We start from the raw sequence: 14502 nt of genomic DNA, 5'->3' as shown, positions 1-14502 counted from the left end.
AATAATCAGCATTGAAACAACTGAACAATTAACTCCCACTGGTTTGCCTACTGGGGGAAACCACTTTTACACCTCTCAAAATGTATATTTTGTTTAATTGTCCATGGGATATGGGTGTCGCTGGTTGGACCAACATTCATTTCCCACTGCTAATGGCCCCCAGAGGAAGTGATGCCCACATCCTGTGAACAAGCAAGTAATTTTTAAACATGTCCCACATTCTGGTCTCATTTCCTGATCAAAAGAATTACCCTCCTGAATCTCACTGACCCTGCTACGTTTCCGGAAATTCAAATCATTTCTGCTGTTACATAAATCCAGGATTTTATGAGAATTGTACATTTTACTGAGGGTTAAATGATAAAGCTGCGAGAGTGGATCCCTCTGGATTCCCTGTGCTTCTTAACTATTGACATTATATCATCTGTATTCTATCTCAGGGCGAGTTAAAGTGTGAAACTGTGCTAACTGTTGCTTTAAGATCCATCCCCTAGATTTGACACAACCAGGAAAGATTATTCTCCCATTAGAAAGTTGAAATATTTCTGTTTGACTAGTTTATAGGGGAGGGGTGTCTCCCGCTACATTCCACAGTAAACAGGCTCTACATTTTCTGCAGGTATGGCTAGTGTTCTATCTCCGGGAATTACCGGGAGTTCCCTCTTCCCGGTAGATCCTCACATAGGAAAAGGATTATCCAAAAACCCTGTTTCATATCACTGACAGTTTAACTGAAGATTTTCCAGCAGCAGGTTTCCTCATTCAGGAAATTCTGGTTTCCTCGGCTCAGATTTAAGTTCTGCAGTCCTGCCACATTTAGTTGTGAATGATTGTGGATGATGAAACAACAGAAGGAGGAGGCTCCACAAATATCCCATCCTCATGACGGAGGAGACTCGCACATCAGTGCAAAAGATATGGTTCAAATATTAGTGACTAACTTCAGTGGCTGAACCATCCAGAGGGCCCCAAAATCACAGGTAACAGCTCATTCCATTCACTCCACATGATGTCAAGAAACGGCAAAGACCACAGATCTTGACAATATTCCAGTAACTGTACTGAAGATTACTGCTCCAGAAGTTGTTCTGTTCCTCGCCAAGCTGTTCCAGTAGAGCTACAATACTGATGTTTACCCAAAATAGTGGGAAATTGTCCAGATCTGACCGTACACAAAAAGGAGAGAACAAATCCAATCTGTCCATTTACCACCCCATCAGCCTACTCTCGATCATCAGTAGAGTAATGGAAGGCTAACGAGACTAACAAGTGACACTTAATTAGCAATGACCTGCTATCTGACTTGAAGCTTGTTTTTACTCAGGGACACTCAGCCCCCTACCTCATTACAGCCTTGATGCAAACACGGACAACAGAGCTGAACTCAAGATGAGAGGGGAGAGTGTCTGCCCTTGACATCAAGGCAGCATATGGCTACATGTAGCAAAAAGGAGCCAGAGAAAAACTGAAGTCAATGGAAATGAGAAATGGGCAGCACGGTAGCACAGTGGTTAGCACTGCTGCTTCACAGCTCCAGGGACCTGGGTTCGATTCTCGGCTTGGGTCACTGTGTGGAGTTTGCACATTCTCCTCGTGTCTGCGTGGGTTTCCTCCGGGTGCTCCGGTTTCCTCCCAGTCTAAAGATGTGCGGGTTAGGTTGATTGGCCATGCTAAAATTGCTCCTTAGTGTCCTGAGATGTGTAGGTTACAGGGATTAGAGGGTAAAATATGTAGGGATATGGGGGTCGGGCCTGGGTGGGATTGTGGGCGGTGCAGACTCGATGGGCCGAATGGCTTCTTCCTGCACTGTAGAGTTTCTATGGTTTGCAGTCTCGTGGAAAATTTCAAAGTTTGTTGATCACAGAACAGTTTGAGGCATTGTAAACTGTGAGGAGAAGAGCTTGGGACTGAAAAACAGACTATAGTGGAGTGTACAGATAGGTGGCAGATTAAGTTCAATGCAGAGGCAGGTGAGGTGATACTTTCAGGAAACATGCACACGAGGAAGGAATATAAAATAATCGGTAGAATTGTTAACGGATTGCAGGAGCAGAGGGACTGAACACATATGTGCATCGATCATTGCCGTTGGCAGGGCAAGTGTAGGTAGCAATTAATAAAGAATACAGCATCTTGGGCTTCACTGTTATGTAATAATTTGTGTTTGTGGGCATTACACAGTAATTCATGAGTTTAAGTTTAATTTGTGTTTCTGTGCTTGTGAGCTCAGAAAGGGCCAAAACTTTAATTTCACTTCATGTTAAACAAAGCTGCCTGCCTGCGGGTTTTTGGTTTCAATTTAAACTGTCCCTGCATTTTAATTTAAGGTTTACGACGTTGTAAGAGTTATGGTGGTTTAAAAAAATGGTTGCTTCTATTCAGAGGCCCACAATGAATGATAGAAGCACTGAGTTTCAGTGACAACCAGTTAATCCAAGAAGCAAGACTGAGTTCACAGAGGCTGCCAGTAGAGGCAGCGCAATGCAGGCATTCAGAAAGCAACCCGAACTGATGATGTCACCAGTGATCACGTGACTTATAAAGGGACATTGTCCCAATATAACACACACCGACTGTAATACATATGAGGTAGAGCGCAGTAAAATAATCCTGATCATAATTAAACACAAACTGTAAGCTGTACCGAACAAGAGAAACTAATTTCTGTATAGCATCACACAGAATCAGATGGCTTCTGTTGGGAGAGGGAAAGATCCTTTTTCACATTTTGGAGGGTGGCCTTTACAGCTCTAACTATTTGAAATTCATCCCAATAATGTTTTTATTCATTCAAGGAATGTGGGCATCGCTGGTTATGCCAACATTTATTATCCACGCCTATTCCACGAGAATCTGCCTTCTTGAAACGATGTAGTTTTATCAGAGAATCTAGATTTATTACAGGTTCAGAAGGAGGCCAATCGGCCCATCATATCTGCACCTGCTCTCAAATGAGCACTATTACTTTGTGCCATTCTCCCACACTTTCTCTGTGACCATTGGACATTGTTTCTCTCTTGACGTCCTCGAATGAACATGCCTCTGTTTTATTAGAACAAAGGAAATGGCTTCTCAACAATGAAAATATCCGCTATGAGACCAAACAGTTACCTCAACTCCTGACATTTGTGCAGAACGGGTCCCAGCCGCTGGAGCCCTTCACACTGAATGTAGCATTGCTGTAGATCGAGGTGTTTTATTGTATCACAGAGTCCAATGACATGAGACAGGACCACACAGTCAGTCAGGGTCAGTCGCAATTCACGAAATGAAAGTGTTTCCACCGATCCCACTGTGTTCCGAGCCAGTGCTTTGTTCTGAGACTCAAACAGGTAGTGGAATGTGTTCAGGAGCTTCCTCTTCCCAGTTTTAGTCTCTGTGTCTCCAATCTGCCCTTCAACCTTCTCCTTCACCCAGTCAATCACTCGGCAGGTTGTTTGATGAAGAAATGGACCCAGAAACTCCTCCAGGGGCCGAGCTGACTGTGGGGAGGAGAGACCAGCAACAAAACGGAGAAATATCTCAAATCGCCCATCTTCCTTGCTGTGGGCTTCACTGAGGAGTTTCCCGATCTCCCCGGGATCTGGAGTCAGGAACTGTGTGAGTGCAGCTACAAACTCTTGGATGGTGAGGTGTGGGAATGTGTAAACCACACTCTGGGCAGAATCATCTCTCTCCAAAAGTTCCATCAGGAATCCAGACAGGAACTGGGAAGGATGTAGATTGTACTCAATCAAATCTCTATTCCTAAACACAATCTTCTTCTTGGAGATTCCTGTGTAGGCCATCCCACCAAGCTTCAGTAACACATCACAGGGGTTTTCAGTCTCTCGGCCATGGTTTTTCAGAATGTTGTAAATATAGTAGGAATATAGTTGGGTGATGGTCTTGGGAACTTGCTGCTGTTTCCTGTCTCTTTGTGTAAAGAAGGGACCCAGTGACAGACCGAGAATCCAGGAGTCGGAAGGGTTGTAACACATGGTGTACAGGATCTCGTTCTCCTCCACGTGTTTGAAAACAGCTGCTGCCACCGTCTGATCTCCAAAAAACTTGTTGAAATATTTCTTCCATTCATCACCAACAAATCCCAGGATTTCAGCCGGACACTGACGTCAGCCTTTTCCAATAAACGTAATGCAGTGGGGCGGCTGGTCACTAACACTGAACATCCTGGGAGCAGCTTGCGCTGTATTAAACTGTACACAATGTCAGACACTTCACACCAGCATTCAGGATCTCTGCACATGGACTGAGGTTCTGTATTTCTCCAATTGTCGGCAAAATCAATACTGTCCTTGAATTCACCCAAACCATCGAATATAAACAGCAATCCCTCTGGGTTCTTCCAGAGCTCTCCCAGAATATTCCCAAAGTAGGGATACTGATCCAATATCAGATTCTTCAGGTTTATTCTACAGTTAATAGTGTTCAAATCCCGGAATTTAAAACTGAAAACAAATTGAAAGTGTGGGTATATTTTCCCAGTGGCCCAGTCATAAACAATCTTTTGTACCATTGTTGTTTTTCCAATTCCCGGCACTCCGCTCACTGCTGCTGAGCTCCCAGATTTGAATTTTCTCTGGGAAAAGCTGCTCTGGAACAATTGATCAGTTCGGATTTTTTCCAGTTCTTTCCGGAGATCTTTCTCTCTCCATTCTTCATGGTCTCGGCCTCTTGCCAGCAGTTCATGTTCGACAAGTGTCCGATCTTGAACAGTAGAAATAACCGTTAGCTCAGCGTATCGACCAACCAGCTGGAAAATCGTAACCTTCTCCTTTATGAGGATAGTGTTCACTCTCAGTGTTTCAGTTTGTACCCGGAGTGTCTCCTTGTGTTTCTGTTGGAGATCTTCAATAAGAACGGAGAGAAAGTTAGTTCTATTGGCATTTTACAAACATCCCAGTAAAATTGACCAATCCATAAAATATTGCAGGCAATAGTTCAGTTCCAAGATAGATTTTTGTACAACTGGCTTTTACAACTAATGGTCCATGGGCCAAATTCAGCCACTGAACTCTTTGCATTCAGCCGAATAAATATGGCTGGACAGCTCAGCTCTGCAGAAGTCAAATCTGATCCAAACACCGATTTCCCTTTCTGCCTCTGCAGATCTGCAGAGTTTTTCCGCAATTTTCCCTTTTTATGTCATTTGTCCTGCAACAGAATTAGACCACAAATAAAGAAAATATGGGGAGAAAGGAGGCTGTGATTGGACAAGCAACAAAGTGTTGAAAACTCCACTTTTCTATTTTAATTTGAACCTTACAGAGCTCGTATCACGACAGCAAATAGCAGGATTCAGGTCAGGGCAGAGAAAGGGCGAGAATCGTGAGGAACAATTACCGCACGTGAGTGGGGTGTTTGTGTGTGCATAGATATGTGTGAGTGAGTGCACAGAGAGAGAGAGAGATAGAGATGGAGAAAGACAGAAGCAGAGTGTGTGCGAGAGAGTGTGTGTGAGATTATGAGAGAGTGACAGAGAAGGAGAACAACTGACAGAGAGCGTGTGGGAGGGAACATGAGTGAAAACTTCCCTGAGACTGTGGGTGTTAAACAGAATGCGATAATAACAGAGGAAAGGTTGAGGGATAAAGGTTGTGAGACTGTGTTAGGGAGAATGACAGAGGAAGCGATGAAGAGGGAGATAGTGAGTGAGAAAAGGCGAGAGGATAATATTGTGAGTCTGAGTAGGTGAGAGTGAGGATGTCGATGTATGCAAGATAAAGAGAGAAAATGTGAGAGCAAAACAGAGTTATCGATGTGTGTTTGAGAAACACACAGCGTGTATGGAAGAGAGTGCGTGTGAGAGGAAGAATGAGGGTGTTGTGGGTGTACATAAGAAAGAGATTGTGAGAGTATGTGAGAAATATGTGAGAGGAAGACCATGCGAGAGATTATGTGACAGAGAATCTGTGTGTGACTGAGCGACGATGAGTCTGAGAATGTGTGTATGAGTGCATGTGTGTGAGTCTCTGTGAGGGATAGAGTGTGAGAGTGTGTGCGCAAGTGAGTGAGAGTGAGTATGACAATGTGTATGTGAGAACATGCGTATAACTGTGTATGTGGGACAGCGTGTGTGTGTGAGAGAGAGAGAGAGAGTGTGTACTGTGACAGAAATTGTGCAAGAGAGTTTGTGCGAGAGGGTCCGTTGGAGAGGTTTTTTTAAATCATTTACTGGATCCAGATGTCACTGGCTAGGGTAGCATATATTTCCCGTCGCCGATTGCCTTTGCGATAGTGGCGATGAGCTGCCTTCTTGAAGTCAAGGAACCGAACAGCACGTCTTTCGGGCTGTGGGAGAGAAACGGAGCACCCGGAGGAAAACCATGCAGGCGCAGGGAAAACGTGCAAACTCCACATAGACAGTAACCCAAACGAGGAAAAGAACCCGTGTCCCTCGCCTGTGAGGCAGCATAGAGGGAGCAGCTGGAAAATGCAAGGTTAAAACAGAAGTTTAGTGAAGCAAAACTTGAAACTGACATGTGGCCTTAGAAGTTGAACAATATAATGATATGCAAATGTCACGGGTGAGTCACTTTCATACACACTGTGAGAAGGACGATAATGAGAACGAGAGCTGTGATAGAGAGGGATGCAGCTAACAAGAATTTGGGGAGATAGTGCAGAAATATAGTAAATTCGAGGCAACTGTGAATTGAAACACAGAACACAATCAAAAATTGTCTAACAACACAACGCGTCAGAAGGAGATAGAGACTGACATAGAGAGTGATAAATTGACGTCTCTATTCTCAGCTCAAATGGTGTGATGTGCAGTTTTAAGAACCATGGGGTGGATGGAATCAGTGATAAATTGAATTATTGAATTTGCTACTGTCGCCTATGGTGGGTTGTTTTACACATTTGGGAACATAGATCTGGATGAAGACAGCGACAGGGACGGAGATATGGTGTGCATTTGGTGAAACCATCAGGTCCACTTGCACCCATAATCACGACCCTCACATAGACCGCAAATAAACCCAAGGGGCCATTTGCACCAAAACAAATAAGTGAGCAAGTGATTGCGCGATGTTACAGAACTGGGAGAGGAAGGAACTATGTCCCTACACATCACCTGGAAATGTTGTAAACAAATTGGCAAGAGGCAAATGCAAGGGTGGGTTCATACCGATCCACTGCTGTGCTGTAAATTGGTGGGAGGCTCAAGTCATAGATAAAACAGATCACGCCTGTATGGCTAAGCAAACTAACAATCTGGGAAAATGCTTTGAATCACAGCATTCTGAATGCACATTTAAAACACAATATGCTTTGATAAGGAAACTTGTGTTTGAGTAAGTTTCTGTGTTGTGTGACAGGTCCGTGTGATTTTTCTTGCCAGCGAATCTGTGCCTCCTGTCTGCGGCATTGAATTGTGCTGGTTAACCCTCTGTGATTTGGTTCCATTAGCTGGTTTCAAGTTTCTTGGTAAATGCATGCAGTTATATGGTGAAATAGGTTGAGTCAGGAGAGGATAATTGTGATAAAATGATACAGGAGTTTTTGAAGCACCTGCTTTGTTTTGGCGGGAGAGTGGTGATGATGGGACAATAAATATAATTATTTACACTTTGGTTTAACTTCAAAGACTATCTATGGCTTAGAGAGATTGACTATTAAACCAGAAAGGCATTGTTTATAATTTCTTCAGAATTTACGTTTAGCTTGGAGGATAATTGCAGTTTTTGTAGAAAGAAGAATGATGACTTCTGTCTGAACCTATTCCCTTATTTTATTTTAATATTCTATTTTCAGTGATAAATCGTTAACAATGAATGAAAGCAAACTTTAATGCTGTGCAGAGGATATGTGAATGCGAAGCATCCATGCTCGATGAGTCTGTGTGTCTAATAAAACACTGGTATGGATCTTTCTTTGCTGTCTTGGTAGCTTTAATGTTTTGTTTCCCTTAATTACGATTTTGTAATAAAAGTTTCAATAAACAGTTTATAATCAAATGTGGGTCATGAGCAGAATGAAAAATGAAATTTAATACCAGGCAAAACTTTGAAATTCCTTAATCCTGGGCACAGTTGCTGATAACTTATTTGTATTTTTTTTTAAAACGGGCAGTGATGATGTAACTACTTTTGAAAACTTTTGTTCTTTTTTCATTTCCAACTAGCAAAAACTTAACATAGAACATTAGAACATAGAACATTACAGCGCAGAACAGGCCCTTCGGCCCACGATGTTGCACCGACCAGTTAAAAAAAAAACTGTGACCCTCCAACCTAAACCAATTTCTTTTCGTCCATGAACCTATCTACGGATCTCTTAAACGCCCCCAAACTAGGCGCATTTACTACTGATGCTGGCAGGGCATTCCAATCCCTCACCACCCTCTGGGTAAAGAACCTACCCCTGACATCGGTTCTATAACTACCCCCCCTCAATTTAAAGCCATGCCCCCTCGTGCTGGATTTCTCCATCAGAGGAAAAAGGCTATCACTATCCACCCTATCTAAACCTCTAATCATCTTATATGTTTCAATAAGATCCCCTCTTAGCCGCCGCCTTTCCAGCGAAAACAATCCCAAATCCCTCAGCCTCTCCTCATAGGATCTCCCCTCCATACCAGGCAACATCCTGGTAAACCTCCTCTGCACCCTCTCCAAAGCCTCCACATCCTTCCTGTAATGTGGGGACCAGAACTGCACACAGTACTCCAAGTGCGGCCGCACCAGAGTTGTGTACAGTTGCAACATAACGCTACGACTCCTAAATTCAATCCCCCTACCAATAAACGCCAAGACACCATATGCCTTCTTAACAACCTTATCTACTTGATTCCCAACTTTCAGGGATCTATGCACACATACACCTAGATCCCTCTGCTCCTCCACACTATGCAAAGTCCTCCCGTTAGCCCTATACTCAACACATCTGTTATTCCTACCAAAGTGAATTACCTCACACTTCTCCGCATTAAACTCCATCCGCCACCTCTCGGCCCAACTTTGCAACCTGTCTAAGTCTTCCTGCAAACTACGACACCCTTCCTCACTGTCTACCACACCACCGACTTTGGTGTCATCAGCAAATTTGCTAATCCACCCAACTATACCCTCATCCAGATCATTAATAAATATTACAAACAGCAGTGGCCCCAAAACAGATCCCTGAGGTACACCACTTGTAACCGCACTCCATGATGAATATTTACTATCAACCACCACCCTCTGTTTCCTATCCGCTAGCCAATTCCTGATCCAATTTCCTAGATCACCCCCAATCCCATACATCTGCATTTTCTGCAGAAGCCTACCATGGTGAACCTTATCAAACGCCTTACTAAAATCCATATATACCACGTCCACTGCCTTGCCCCCATCCACCTCCTTGGTCACTTTCTCAAAAAACTCAATAAGGTTAGTAAGGCACGACCTACCTGCCACAAAACCATGCTGACTATTACCTATCAATTCATTACTCTCCAAATAACTATAAATCCTATCCCTTATAATTTTTTCCAACATCTTGCCGACAACAGAAGTGAGACTCACCGGTCTATAATTCCCGGGGAAGTCTCTGTTCCCCTTCTTAAACAATGGGACAACATTCGCTAACCTCCAATCTTCTGGTACTATACCAGAGGCCAACGACGACCTGAAGATCAGAGCCAGAGGCTCTGCAATCACTTCTCTTGCCTCCCAGAGAATCCTTGGATAAATCCCATCCGGACCAGGGGATTTATCTATTTTCAGACCCTCCAGAATATCCTGCACATCCTCCTTATCAACTGTAATACTGTCTATTCTACTCCCTTGCAACCCAGTGTCCTCCTCAGCTATATTCATGCCCCCTTGCGTGAACACCGAAGAGAAATATTGGTTCAATGCTTCACCAATCTCCTCCGGTTCCACACATAACTTAACAATTCTCTGTTTAAATTTATTGCACATCTCATATACGGATTGCGATTTTTTATTTAGAGCAGATTTTAGCTTTCAGTTTTTCTCAAATAGACAGATATATCTGGACTGAATTAACTAACTTGGCTCCAAGCCAAATGTATATTTTGTGTTTTCTTTAAATATATAGCTCATGAAGCACAAGACAATCAGGAAGTCGACCAGCTTCAAGACTTCAAGATTGTTTATCACAACATAATGATAATTGGGGATGTAAAGGCTTTGTCTTTTTGTAGAAAAGGTGAACACATTTAAACTAATTTGTTTCCCTTTGAATTAAAGTATTTGTGATTAAATTCACTTAACTTCCATTTCAACTCAGGCACTGCGGCAACTGATAATTTAACCCTTCTCTTAAACCTGCCATGCCTGTATATTTAACTGTTTAAATAAATTGATTGTATGAATATTAGCAACTCGTATTTAAGAAGTTACATACTGTTTAAGAGGATAATAAGCATTTTTTAAAATTGTTATTAAGAAACAAGGAGTAATATGATTTAGTCTATATGTTTTTTTTGAGTTTCAAGACCTTTTTGTTGTTTGAAAAGTGATGAGTTAAACATATTCTCAGCTTCTGGTCAATTTGAATCTTGGCCTCAATTTCTAAAGGTAATATGAAGTTTTTTGTATGTTATGCATGAGGAGTAATGTTAATGTAAACTCAGCTAACGTATAAAGAGGCATGAAAAATATGTTGCTGAATTTATACTTAATTAAATGCTAATATGTCAGAAATTAATGACTGTAAAGTAATTTTACAATAACACTTTAGGGCTGTTATGTGTAGAGGAACGAGGTGATCTGCAGATAGGAAGATAAAGTTAAATATTGGGAATGACAATGAAGTTGCAACAGATGATAAGATTTTTCCATCATTTAATTGTCTGCAGTTATGGAATGGAATTCAAAACCTTAAAAGAATAAAATACAGAGTTTGCGCCAATCACGCTATTCACGAACTAAAGGAAAAATAGTTAAGGACAGTAGAAGGGAAAGCTGGTGGGTACCACATTAGCTGAATTCTATCAAAGAGACAAGATAATTGCCTGCTCCTTCCCCATATGCCAATATGCCACCCCTATTCAAAAAGGGATGGAGGCAAAAAGCAGGTAACTATCGGCCGAATAGCCTAACATCTATTGTGGAAAAAGATTGGAATCAATTATGATGGAAGCAATAGCAGCAGATTTGTAAAATTATAATCTAATTAAACAGCATCACCATGGCTTCATGAAAGGGAAATATGTCTGACTAATTTATTAGACTTTTTCGAGGAACTCTCAACCAGAGTGGAGAAAGGGGAGGCAGTAGATGTGATGTATTAGGACTTCCAGAAGGCGTTTTACAAGGTACGTCAAAAAAGTTCAAGATATTAGATATGAGCCCATGATGTTTGAGGCAGTGTATTGGCATGGATCGAGGACTGGCTAATGGGCAGGAAACCGCGAGTGGCATAAAGCGTTCCCTTTCAGGTTGGTGACCTATAAACAGTGGGGTTACACAGGGATCAGTGCGGGACTGCAAATCTTTACAATATATAATAATGACTTGGATGAAGGAAATTAATGTTTTGTAGCCAAATTTACAGACAATACAAAAATAGGTGGAAAGGCAAGTTGCAAGATGGATTCAAATAACCTATAAATATTTTATTGTAAGCTAAGTAAGTGGGCAAAAAGTTGGCAAATGGAGCATAATTTGAGAAAATGTGAAGTCAGAACAGAGAACAGTACAGCACAGAACAGGCCCTTCGGCCCACGATGTTGTACCGAGCTTTACCTGAAATCAAGATCAAGCTATCCCACTCCCTATCATCCTGGTGTGCTCCATGTGCCTATCCAATAACCGCTTAAATGTTCCTAATGTGCCTGACTCCACTATCACTGCAGGCAGTCCATTCCACACCCCAACCACTCTCTGTGTAAAGAACCTACCTCGGACATCCTTCCTATATCTCCCACCATTAACACTATAGTTATGCCCCCTGTAATAGCTCCATCCACCCGAGGAAATAGTCTTTGAACGTTCACTCGATCTATCCCCTTCATCATTTTATAAACCTCTATTAAGTCTCCCCTCAACCTCCTCCGCTCCAGAGAGAACAGCCCGAGCTCTGTCAACCTTTCCTCATGAGACCTACCCTCCAGACCAGGCAGCATCCTGGTAAATCTCCTTTGCACTCTTTCCAGCGTTTCCACATCCTTCTTATAGTGAGGTGACCAGAACTGCACACAATATTCCAAATGTAGTCTCACCAAGGTCCTGTACAGTTGCAGCATAACCCCATGGCTCTTAAACTCCAAAGCCCTGTTCATAAAAGCTAACACATTATAGGCCTTCTTCACAGCTCTATCCACTTGAGAGGCAACCTTTAGAGATCTGTGGATATGGACCCCAAGATCTCTCTGTTCCTCCACAGTCTTCAGAACCCTACCTTTGACCCTCTAATCCACATTTAAATTAGTCCTACCAAAATGAATCACCTCACATTTATCAGGGTTGAACTCCATTTGCCATGTTTCAGCCCAGCTTTGCATCCTATCTATGTCTCTTTGCAGCCTACAACAGCCCTCCACCTCATCCACGACTCCACCAATCTTGGTGTCATCAGCAAATTTACTTATCCACCCTTCAGTCCCTTCCTCTAAGTCATTAATAAAAATCACAAATAGCAGAGGACGAAGCACTGATCCCTGTGGCACTCCGCTAGCAACCTGCCTCCAGTCCGAAAATTTTCCATCCACCACCACCCTCTGTCTTTGATCAGATAGCCGGTTACCTATCCAATCGGCCAACTTTCACTCTATCCCATACAAGTCGTTCATTTTGGAAGGGAGAACAAAAGAAAAGCGTATTATTTCAATGGAGAAAAACTGCAGTAAGTCACAAGACAAAGTACCTTGGTGGTACTTGAGCACGAAGCACAGACATCTGGCACATAGGTGCAGCAGGTAATCAGGAAATCTACTGGAATGTTGGCCGTTATTTCAATGGTGTTGGAGTACGAGTAGGGAAGTCGTGTTGCAAGTGTTGGTGAGACCACATCTGGAGTACTGTGAACATTTTTGGTCCCCTTATTTAAGGAATATATGATTTCATTCACGGCATTTCACAGAACTCATGGAGGAATTGTCTTATGAAGAAACGTTAAGCAGGTTGGGACTCTACTCATTGGAATTTAGAAGAATGAGAACTCATTTCATTGAGACAGACAGGATTCTTAAGGTTCTTGTCAGGCTAAATGCTGAGGGAATGTTTCCAGTCATGGGAGACTCTAGGCCCAGAATGCATAGACTTTGAATAAAGGGACGCTAATTAAAGACTCTTCTTCCATAGGGCTGAGAGTCTTTGGAACTCTTTTCCAAAGAGAGCTGTGGCGGAAGAATTATTGCGTATTTTTAAGGCTGAGAACCATATTTTTGATCAGCAAGGGAATCAAGGGTCAGGCCCATGGAGCTGAACAACCTACGTCTGTATGTTTTTCTTATGGTCTCATTATCTTATGAGGGGCAGCACGGTGGCACAGTAGTTAGCACTGCTGCCTCACAGCACCAGGGATCCGGGTTCGATTCCCGGCTTGGGTCACTGTGTGCGTGGAGTTTGCACATTCTCCCTGTGTCTGCGTGAGTTTCCTCTGGGTGCTCCAGTTTCCTTTCACAGTCCAAATATGCGGGTGAAGTGGATTGGCCTTGCTAAATTGCCAATTAGTGTCAGGGAGCGTAACTAGTGTAAGTGCATGGGGAAATGGGGAGAGGACCTGGGTGGGATTGAGGTCGGTGCAGACTCGATGGGCCGAATGGCCTCCTTCTGCACTGTAGGATTCTATGATCTATGATCTTGTATATCCCAGCGTAAAAGCCTTGTGTGGATTTAAAACAGACAAACATCTGAATTGTACAATGGAAATCCGAAGCCTCGATATTGACAGTGTCCAAGTTCCTTATAAGGGAAACGGGGAATATTGTATTACCACCTAATTGAAAGAATAGGAATATGGCTGTGAGAGTTTTTCCCATTGCTAACACCATCCTTTGCTTTAAAGCCCAGATCCCATCACGCTGAGGCCACCTCAAGCTGGTCGACAGAGATAAACTGGAAGAAAACATTCATAATGTCACTGAAGAATCAAACAGTACTTTGGGCAATTACGTTGATAAGTGTGAAACTAACATTGTAATTTTACAAAAAGACTGGCAATGGATCAAGAAACAAATACAATTCACCAAACGATTGCCCAAGTCATTCAAGAAAGAGGGGAAACCAGGCAAGTGATTGCAGCAACAAACGGAACCAACTGGTGAGAGGAATTTTGGAATTGGGGTGCGAAAGTACACATACAACTCTGGATAAGAATTACTTTCCATGTTGCAATTATTGTTGTAGTTTCGACGGTAAAGTAACAAATGCAAACTTTGATCATTTGAATTCCGGAGAGATGAAATGGAAAATAAGTTAGAAACGTAATTGTACAGAAGAAAGCCCGAACGACTGATCGATATACTTCGAATGTAACATGACATGGATTTGAGTATCTGCTTAAACAGGGTGTGGACGGAGAAAGAACGGCTACAACAATGACTTA

The 14502-nt window shown here is 42.5% G+C and overlaps 1 protein-coding gene across 1 annotated transcript in view; it reads right to left on the bottom strand.

The window, feature by feature from the left end:
* The window catches only part of LOC144482211 (NACHT, LRR and PYD domains-containing protein 3-like), a 90065-nt gene that overhangs the window by 72292 nt on the left and 3271 nt on the right, over positions 1-14502 (bottom strand). The window contains exon 3 of the mRNA XM_078201412.1: positions 3112-4106. Within this exon, the coding sequence (XP_078057538.1) occupies positions 3112-4106 (995 nt within the window). The remainder of the gene's footprint in view (positions 1-3111; positions 4107-14502) is intronic.

This window comes from Mustelus asterias, unplaced genomic scaffold, assembly GCF_964213995.1.
Source record: "Mustelus asterias unplaced genomic scaffold, sMusAst1.hap1.1 HAP1_SCAFFOLD_35, whole genome shotgun sequence".
Lineage (NCBI taxonomy): Eukaryota > Metazoa > Chordata > Chondrichthyes > Carcharhiniformes > Triakidae > Mustelus > Mustelus asterias.
Note: the sequence above shows the minus strand (reverse complement) of the source record. Positions and strands in the feature narration are given on the sequence as shown.